This window comes from Macaca mulatta, chromosome 6, assembly GCF_049350105.2.
Source record: "Macaca mulatta isolate MMU2019108-1 chromosome 6, T2T-MMU8v2.0, whole genome shotgun sequence".
Lineage (NCBI taxonomy): Eukaryota > Metazoa > Chordata > Mammalia > Primates > Cercopithecidae > Macaca > Macaca mulatta.
This window is the reverse complement of record NC_133411.1, coordinates 97,532,195-97,542,301: the sequence shown is the minus strand read 5'-3', so window position 1 is coordinate 97,542,301 and position 10,107 is coordinate 97,532,195. Positions and strand designations below refer to the sequence as shown.

Below are 10,107 nucleotides of genomic sequence, written 5' to 3'. Positions count from 1 at the left end.
AGAGTTTCCTAGCCTCAGTCATTTGGTCCATTCTTTAAATACTACTCATGGAATATGTGGTCCTTTGACTTGGATCCTGCTAGAGAAGCAATGGAAGGACTGGGTCTATGACATTAACAATTAGAAGGCCATATGGAACACAGGCATGGCCTTGGTGCTTTCTTTGTTTCTGCCAAAGTCAGGGTGTCCAAGAGAGATCCACTCTGGCATCCAGACACTTTGAGGTCAACACCACTTACTTATCTGATTGACACTTAACCTCAAACAAATCTACCCAGAGGCCTTAGGATCTTAAGTGCTGGTAAACAAGGTGAATTTGTTTGGGAGTTCAGTTCCCAAATGGCATTTTGTTTTCATACCTCCATTATGTTTAAACTTCCGTGATCAGATTTGGGAGGCATGGAAAATGTTGATTAAACCTTAAAGTACTTCAAGAGATTGAAAATCAGCGCAAAACTCAAGTTCCAGAATGAAATGCTTTCTGTGTCTTGTTTACTAAGATTTTCATTCAACTGGTATTTCCTGTCTTGAAATTCCACCAGTTCTATCACCATCCTGTAACCCATGTGCATACCCCTCTGTACTTGTATCCAAATTATGAAAAATCCTTTTTATTTTTGACGTTCTAAAATACTAAAAATGTAAAACAGAAACAAATGCAAAAAAGTAATCACAAAAATGTAGAAAAATGAAGACATTACCAAGGAAATGTTAGGTGTCTCTTACAGAGGAAAGAAAATGTGATGGAGATGGGGTATACAGAGTTTCTGTTTGGAGTGATGAAAACATTCTGGAAATATATAAAGGTGATGGTTGTAAAACATCGTGAATGTAATTAAACCACTGAATTATACCCTTAAAATGGTTAAAATAATACACTTTATATGTATTTTACTACAATTTTTAAAAACTCCAATAAAGTAATATACCAAATACCATTGAAGTGTACACTTTAAATAGGTTTTATGGAATGTGAATGATATCTCAGTAAAGGTGTTAAGGAAATGTCATGGAGAGAAAGAGGATCAAGCCTACTGAAAGAGAAAGATCACAGGTGACGTGTTAGAGTCCTAGCCTTTCGGTTTTCATTTTTGAGAATTTGATTTTATTTGCTTCTCCCTACACAGTACTATATGGCAGGTGTCCCACTTTAATGCACATTTGGAGGAAACAGAATGGCAAACTATTGTTGCTATTGGCATATGAATCTTATTTGTTTTTAGCACTGTGGCTTGTAAAACCTTGGGTTTTCCTTCCAATATTTAAAAGAATCAAGCTGAACAGTGGCAGGTAGCCTTTTTGATTTTTATCAAGATGGCAATTTGAATAGCAATAGAAACCCAGCAACCCTTTTTTTTTTGGTCAGGTTTTCTCAAATTTTGGCAACATATAGAAAAGAGCTATCAACAATTGCCCTTGTTAGATAATTAGATGTCTAATGTATTTTTTTTTTTGTAAAGACAGAATTTTGCCATGTCACCCAGGCTAGTTTTGAACTCTTGGACTCAAGGGATCCTCCCCGCCTTGGCCTCCCAAAGTGCTGGGATTGCAGGCATAAGCCACTGCTTCTGACCCTTCGTTTTCTACTTACAGTGATAGTCTACTTATCAAAACTCGATATAAGACGAATGGGGTAGGGGAAGGGGAGGACTCACAGGAAAAGGAGACATTTTATAATTTATCAAGATAAATAATGCCACCTCAGGTTTTATAACAAATAAAGCCACCCTTAATAGCGACGAAAAAGCACTTGGATCTTTTAGTTATGGCTCTAAGGAAAATTATTAGCAGAACCAAATTTTCTCTTAGCTAACCTTTTTAACCTTTCTTGAGATGACACTGATTTTCTCAAACATACTTAAGAATTCCAAAATAAAAAATCAAAATGCCTTCCTCAGGACAAACTTGTTCTGTTCCTGATGATTCTTCTGGAACCACAGTCAATGAAATCATCACAAACACCACAGCGTTTGTTCCGGGATAGACTTTCTGATGTCTCATTCCAAGACAAAGAAAGACTGAAAAATCCAAACCGAGAAATGTTTCTCTAAAACAAACTCTGTATTGTTTGAAAGATCCTCTTCTTAACTGCATGAAAAAATGCTTGATGGAGTTATTTTTAACTGGGGACAGAACGTTCATTCTGAGAAGTGTTCAGATCCCTAATTTTATAATGAGCAGAAATACATACTGTTGAAAGACTAGGCCAAATTCAGTACTCCCATCAACATTTAGGTGCAGGATCATCAACAGACAGACCAGTTTACAGTTTTCAGGAACTAAAGTCTTCTAGCTGCAGTGAAGTCCTGATTCTGGATCACCTGGATTCATGCAAGATGGCACAGGGTGCCTGTCATCATCTACATATAGAGTTAGCTTTTTTTGCCTATGCACAATGTTTCTTTATGAATAATGAAGCTGGATGATACCAAATAGATTCTATTGCTTTATTGAGCATTACTTTCATTAAACAATGTTAGCCATATAGGAATGATTTAAAAAAACAACTAACATTCTTGGAATATGAACATCCTATTAACTGATACAAACTGACTCCATCTTTCTTATAGCAGTGAATTTTCAGGTCACACACAATCAGTAATTTATACTCCAAATACAACAGTCACTTTTGTGTTAATCATCCAGTACAATTCACAGGTTCCTATTACACAGGTGGATGTGCTTAGAGAGTTTTAGCACAAAAGCTGATACAAATATGAAAGTGGGCTCAGTCGAATGGTTAGTGAGGTGCTAGAGGTGAGTGTCGGCGATGGGTATCCTCCTGAGCTCCACGATCTGGGAGTCAGTCAAGGTGCCCCCCTCCTGGCTGCCTTGACCAGATTCATTGTCACTGACACTGAGACCAGCACCTGCCACAGAAATAGAATGAACACAAAAATCCAAACTATTAATGCAGTGCATTCTTAAGAATCAATTTACATTAGGTCAATTCTTTTTATTTCTATTATATTAGTAAAAAATAAGCTATGCATTTAGAATAGATATTATTAATACCTAACAATTATGAAACTATCTTTTACGTTTCCTTTGATAGTTTTTTAAAATGTACAGATTAATTTCTAAAGACACACATTTGGGTTCTCAATCTTTATTGTTTGTTTCCACATGGTGGACAGGTGTAACCTACTATCAGAATATAATCTCTCAATGGGGGTCTCATCCAAATAGAAAACCAGTCAGGTTATTAGACTTTTTCACCAGTGGGGTAGGATTTGCTGTTACAAAACATATAGGCCCCGAGCTCATATGCACTGAGGTCCATCACTTGAGATTCAGTGTTGGGCAGTGATCTGAGAAGAAAGACAGGTATGTGAGAACACCTGGAGTCACACCAGTGCCCTGAAGACATTGGCTCTGAATGATTCAGATCTGATCCTAAGATAAAAATAATTACATAACACAGTGCCAAAATAGATCCACACGGGAATTCCACCACAGCAGTTAACTACTGACAGTGCTCAGAATCTGTTTTGAGGAAGCTCCACTATTTGCTACTTTGTTTTGTTTTTTTGTTGTTGTTTTGTTTTTTACAACTCAGATAATTGAGAAAACTTAAAACTATGCTAGAGTAACAGCTTGTTCTTTTCTTTTTCTTTCATATTTCTAGAGAACAATGTTCTTTTCTTTTGTAATACAGTTCAGAGGAACACACTAACTATCATCCTCTCTACACACACACACAATGGGGATGTGGTCATAGGGCGTGCTGGATGAATCACCAGAGCTTACCAGGGCCAGCCCCACTAGACTCTGCAAACAAGGAGGAAAGTGAAAAGCCGGTTGCTTAGGCAGCTGGGATTTCCCTTTCTGAGATGAAGAAAAGGCAATTCTGCAGAGTTGATAGTTGTGGGAAAATGGTGAATTAGCTTAATCTTAGCCTGTCTGGAGATGGAAGCCAGAGCCTACTAGTGACCTTCTAGCCAAGCCCTTCTTCTGGGTCTCTGACCTTTGCACTCTCTCTGTTAAAGGCCACTGTTGAAACTCCACTTCCTCCCTTTGCTTCTGTGACATGGTACTTGCCCATCTCATCCTCTGATCTGCTGGCGCTTTCTAGACCTCTTCTGCTTTCTCATACATTTCCTCCTGCTGCCTCATTTCTGGAGGCCTTGTCTTCTGCCCTGCTTCAAGGCCTGCAGGATCCTCTTGCCTGCATTCTCTCCTAATGTCTCACTAGGGTTTCCAAGCTCAGGACATGGAGCAGCAGGTCACTGCCTTTTCACACCACATTCTTATTTTGGCACCTCTGCCTGGGGTGCTCTTCTCACTTCCCACCTCCTTCATGTGGCTGCCTCCACTCTTCCTACCAGTATCAACCCTGCTACCCCTTGAAACAGGATGATTCTCTTTTAAAATTTCTGACTCCCCCACTGGATTATGTCCTTCCTATCTTCGTCTCCTAGCTCAGTACACTGTAGGTGTTCAGTAAATGTCTGCTGAATGTAGTAATAAACTGTGCTCTGCATCCTAAGTCGTGAACCTGCCTGTTCCATCTCATCTCCTGTTCTGTTCCTCTGGTCTGTTCTGTATTCTGCTGCCCTCTCCTTCTCAAGAACAAATGTTAGTTCCTATTGCCAGTTGCACTGAGTTGGGAACCTTCTGCTTTGGCTCTCAAATCAGTCCTTAATCTGTCTCTAGCCTATCAAATAGATGCATCCCAACCATTGCCTTTTGGAGAGCTTTCTCTGAAACTGATCAGGTCTCCTGATGCCCTGAATGCAGCATGTTAATTCCAGCCTGAGTGTCTTCCTGCCTGTCCATCAAGGCCCATCTCTATACCTTTTTACAGATACTTATTTTTCCATCTTATTAAAATAGGGAGCTGGAGGACATAAAATGTGAAAAGTTCTCATCCCTGACAAAATCATTAATCATGTCCCCTTTATTCTCTCACACTGCCCAGGTTTCGATGATAAATTTAATAATACTCCTATCTATAATGTATACATAAGCCATAAAGTAAAATGCTTAACAAACACCCATAAACTCTTTTCCTCAAGAAACAGAATATTGCCAATGACAATGTATTTTTAAAAATTTAGTAAGTTGCTAAAATTTAACAATTTCACATAAAAAAATCAGATTTCTGGTTTCTCTTGAAAAAACAAAAACCAAAACAAACAAAAACCAAAACAAAACAAAAAAACAACCAGAAGATCAGGCAACACTGGGCCTACATTTCTGCATTACAAAACAAACAAAAAACAACAACAAAAAAACCCATGGACCAGGCAGTCCTTCAGTTTGTCTCTGTTTTCACCCAGCCCTCTTCAATCATTTATGGAATACCATAAATAATGCTTGGCCCCTGAAGGTAACATTTGTGTCTACTTCCAGGCCTTCGAAGGACAAATGGCCCACGTTTCTCTGCTGTGAACAGGAGAACTGTGTTATTTGGAAGAACCTCAGTGAATTGTAAGATAGTGGCCATTCTATAAGGAGGTTACTAAGGCCCTGGAACCTGTAGCAAGGAAGAGCTAAATATGGAAGCACTAGGGAGGAACAGAGAGGACCCCAAGATTGGCCTCAGGGAAGACTGAGGCCAAATCGTTTAACTAGTACCAACTCCCAGTGATTTCAGTGTCTGCCCACTCTAGATCCCACTAGGAATATCATCATAAAGCGTGTGATGACACCTGGGACAAAGCACACTAGAAAGACAAGCTCTACCTTACTGCAAGCATGCTGAGCTTGTTTAGCAACTCAAGATATGTAAGCAAGTTCTAGACTCCTCTTGAGTCGCCACATCTACCTGACCCACCTCATCATCTTTTGCAGTTTCTTCCCAGTTCAAAGAAATGCACAAATATCCAAATTCTCATCCCTCACTGAGACTCAGAAAAGGCATATATTACACACAAGTATAACAAGCTGAGACCTGGGAGCACAAACCAGGTCTCCCATCTCTTTGCAATTCATTAAATGATATAGGCGGGTAGTTTGCAGTAAGTATCCTGATTTTCTGAAAGGTGTTTCCATGCTTAAATTTCAAACCAAAAGTTTAAGAAAAATCCAGCGACTGTGGTAACAGGGACACTTTCCTTTGGTCGATAGAACAGGCAATCATAAAGGAACTAAAACTAATAATTTACATTCATCATGAGCTTCACCTTTCTTAACATTTTAATATACTTTGGTTAGGATAGGGTGACTATCAGTCCTGTTTTACAGATGCAGGGACTGAGTGAGGATGAGAGGTGCTAGTTGAGTGGCCTCTGTGACAATGATCAATGTGACAATGATCTAAAGACCACACCCCTTCCATCTTTTTCTGAGGAAAAAAATCAAAATCTTTCAAAATTCCACTTTTCCATTTTGATTCTCACCTAATTTTGTTTACTACACTGGGCTGCAGAATTTCTTGAAGTTAAATAAGTCATTGTGGTTTGATGTGATATCTTGCAAAGAGAAATTTATTGATGAGTTCTTGGAGAGGTTTGAGTATTTTGGGCCTTGATTCTGAATGTTTTCATTAGTGTTCAAGGACTTGCCATCTATTTTCTTCTAACTGAAAAATAAATCATGTCTAGGTTTCTGATAGGGAAATGTTTACCATGACATTGATGTCATCGGCCTCGGACAATACCAGGAAGCCAGGGGGCTGGGGATGGTGGGGAATCAGGTTAGTCATTCTGGGAGAAGCCCCTGCTGAAGAAAGACTCCTTTCTAAGCCCAATATGTTCTAAGCTTGACATTTTCAGGAATCTTGTCAACTTGGGATCAACACAGAAATGCCAGTACTCAAGGCACACCTTGTTAAGAACGTAAATAGAGACATTCCTTTCCATCCTACCCTCACCCTGAGTCTCTGTACTAGTTTGCTTGGAACTTTCTCCTCTTCCCTAAAATGGAGGCTGTCCCAGGGTGACTGTTCCCATTCTCCTAAAGTCTTGGGGACACTGATGATACATTACACAGCTCTATTAAAACAAACAAACAAACAAAAAAATAATAATCAGGATACCACTAGTCTAGAACTCAGTGTCTCACTTGCCTGTGGAAGTGCTGATGTACTTCAAGAACAAATAATTGAAAGACATTATGTCATCTTTTTTTAGAGTGAAATGTGGATTTCTCATAGAAAGTCGAATATTTTAACTTAAAAATTAGAAATGTCAATAGTGTTTTTTTCTAAATTTTAAAAAATGTAATATGGCTAAAATTAGATTGAAAAAGAAGTCCATGACTGGTTTATGGGCCAGGGTTTCTACTTTAGATCAAACAATTTTAATATACTTGCCTTTAATATAAGTTTGAAGTATGCAACTAAGTATGCACTAACACAGTGGCTTCAAAAACATTGTCTTGCTCACATCAGAATTCATTTGCAGCTATTAAACATGAATTTGGAGTCTGCTGACACATTTGTAAATGCTTGTAAAGAAGTGATGATGTTTTTTAATCTGGAAACTGACTACTTAAGCTTTCTCTTTTAGAGATATAGTCTTTCTCACGGTTAATCTTAACATAATTAAAAAGAGAATGTCTTAGCTAAAGAGTGTTAGCTCTCCTGCTTGCCCCTTATTATGGCATTCTGACATTAAATTCTCTCTATTGCACTCAGTAAAGGCATTCTACCTACTGAATTAATACAAGCATTTTAGTATGTGCTTGAATATCTGAACATTATTCCTAACTGAAAGATGATGAATTCTAAGGGAGATTAAAAGGGCACAGGAAATAGTATCAGTGGCTATTGAAAGGCCTAGTCACTCTTCCTGAATCCCATCCATCCATCCATCCAATATGGAACATCAACTGAGATACTCAGCACTGTTACATATCCAGGGATACTGAGATGAATCCCGGTTTTTCAGAACATAAACTCTGGCCCAGGACTAGGCCAGATTCTTATTTCTACATGTTCATCTGGCCACCCTTCCTGCTTCTATGTGGAATTTGCATTGGATGGACCATGCTTCCTATTCTTGTGACCTACTTGCTCATTTGTGACTTATTAACCTCTGTCTTGATTCCTACATACTCTCCGACACATATTTTAGTGCAGGATATTAGGGTAAGGGAAGTACATAGAACAAACCTGATTAACAGGTGGTACAATTTGAGAAGGATAGACAAATAACTTTTCATCTGATACTACCACAGTGCCTGAAGTCCCACAATTAAAAATGAACTTTTTTCCACCTTGTAGGTTTTGGTTTTTAAGAGTTTTCTATTAAGATGTAAAAACCACAGAAAAAGCTTTTATCTTTTACCTGTTTATAGAAAACTTTATTATGAATGATGCTATAGCTAAGAAAGGAGGAGGTTAAAAAGAATGGCTGTTGAATGCCAAAGGCCCATTTTTGCCTTAAATTTACAGTGTTCTCTAAGGTTGGTTGCAGATGTAAGGAGAGATTGGAGGCCTGCCAGAAAGCCTAGGACATGGGCAGAAATTGGTGGCTCACTGTCACATAATCTCAAGTAGAAAATTATCAGATACATGGTAGAAACTGTTATTTGAGAATACGGAAATCTTTGCAATGTAGGATTTTTATAGGTGAGAAGAGGTGGTTAACGATTTGGCTAAAGTCAGTGGTGAATGTGGGAGCTGGCTGCCCCTCCTCATAATGTAATGCTGCACATCACTCCAGGTCAATGCCTCTGCAGGATGTAAAGCACCTGCAGTAGAAGTCTTCAGGCTGGGATTCCCTTAACTTGTGGTACATGATTCCTTTTCAAGGAGTACAAGGTGGTATGGGAAGGACAGCTTTAAAGGAATACATTCCCAGATCTTGAATTTCCATATCTATTATTCTGATTAGTCTTTTTCATTTTTGACAATCATTTACCAAAACAGACGTTTCTGTTACTCATGTTGATATGTTGAACTGTACACTAGGAATAATTGTGATGGTCACAGTATAAAAGAAATTTTGAACACCTTAGAGTCTTATGGCCACAGAAAAAAAATTAGTTCTAATTTAAAAACATGTTCTGTTGGAGAGAAATATGAGTAAAATGAATTGTAAGTATGAAATATATTATAGTAGGATAAAATTCCATGGAGAAAGTAGAATGGAAATATAAGTTCAAGGAGAAAAGAAAGTGATGTCAAATTTCCAATTATAAAAAAAAGCCTGTTCATATATTTAAAGAATGAATAACTAGATATTACATTGCTAAGGTAGTTAGCAAAGAGCCTTTGGGTTAGTTTAAAAAAATAATGTAAAATTTTTATTTTCAAACACCAAAATGTATGATACAGTGGAAATTACATTATTTGATACTATTTAAACTGATTGTGAAAAACTTTTTAAACATATGCAAAAGGCTCCATAGCTTTGACAAGTTGTTTAGGGGTTCAAATGAAAGAGACATGGAAGACCCACTGTTTCAGTACTTGACTTGGAGTGGGCCATAGTGAAGGTGGACCTGAGAGAGATCAAGGTTTGCAAACTCAAATGTCCTAGCGGCCAAGGAGGTTTTCATAAACCAGTGACATGGGCCCAGTAGGCACTAGAAAATGGAAGAGCTCACGTCCAAAGGGGCTGCTACTACTCAGTTCCAAGCAAGCAGTGCTGTGCTCGACTTCAAAGACTCTTGCTAGATTTTTCTAGAAATTCTACATTTTTAGAAAATAGCTCTAAATTTTTAATATTGGCTTAAAAAATGTTAAGATGTTATATGGATCAAGCAAAGCACTTTGTTGGGCTGAATCTGGCCTTATGAGTCAATTATAACTGCTGTAGACGGAATGGCATGTAGACTGATCCTTTATTTGACCATATTCTAGAAGGGAAAGTGTCCAGTGGCTGATACTTGATTACTACAGTACTTTTTCTAAAAATATAGGGAACCAAGTGTTAGAGATTTTTATTTTGGTCTTTTAAAGTATTTATTTCCTAGTGAGTTCAGGGAACTCTAAAGGAATGCTGAACCAAATCTATAAGTAAGCAAGACATTCCTTACATTCTAGAACCGAATGCACTTCATAGTTGTTATATAAATATAAGATGTAATGTAATATAGATCTAATTTAATTATGTTCCAAGAATTCACTTTATGTTTCCGGTGTCATAACTTCAACAACTGATGACACTGTAGCAGTGAGGACATAATCTGCCTTGAGAACAACTTGTAGTCTGA

At 38.0% G+C, this 10,107-nt stretch overlaps 1 protein-coding gene across 1 annotated transcript in view; it reads right to left on the bottom strand.

Annotated features, from left to right (window-relative positions):
- Positions 1–2,433: 2,433 nt before the first annotated feature.
- The window catches only part of ADGRV1 (adhesion G protein-coupled receptor V1), a 594,013-nt gene continuing 586,339 nt past the window's right edge, over positions 2,434–10,107 (bottom strand). Inside the window, exon 90 of the mRNA XM_015140403.3 lies at positions 2,434–2,870. Coding sequence (XP_014995889.3) covers positions 2,752–2,870 — 119 coding nt within the window. The 3' untranslated portion in view covers positions 2,434–2,751. The remainder of the gene's footprint in view (positions 2,871–10,107) is intronic.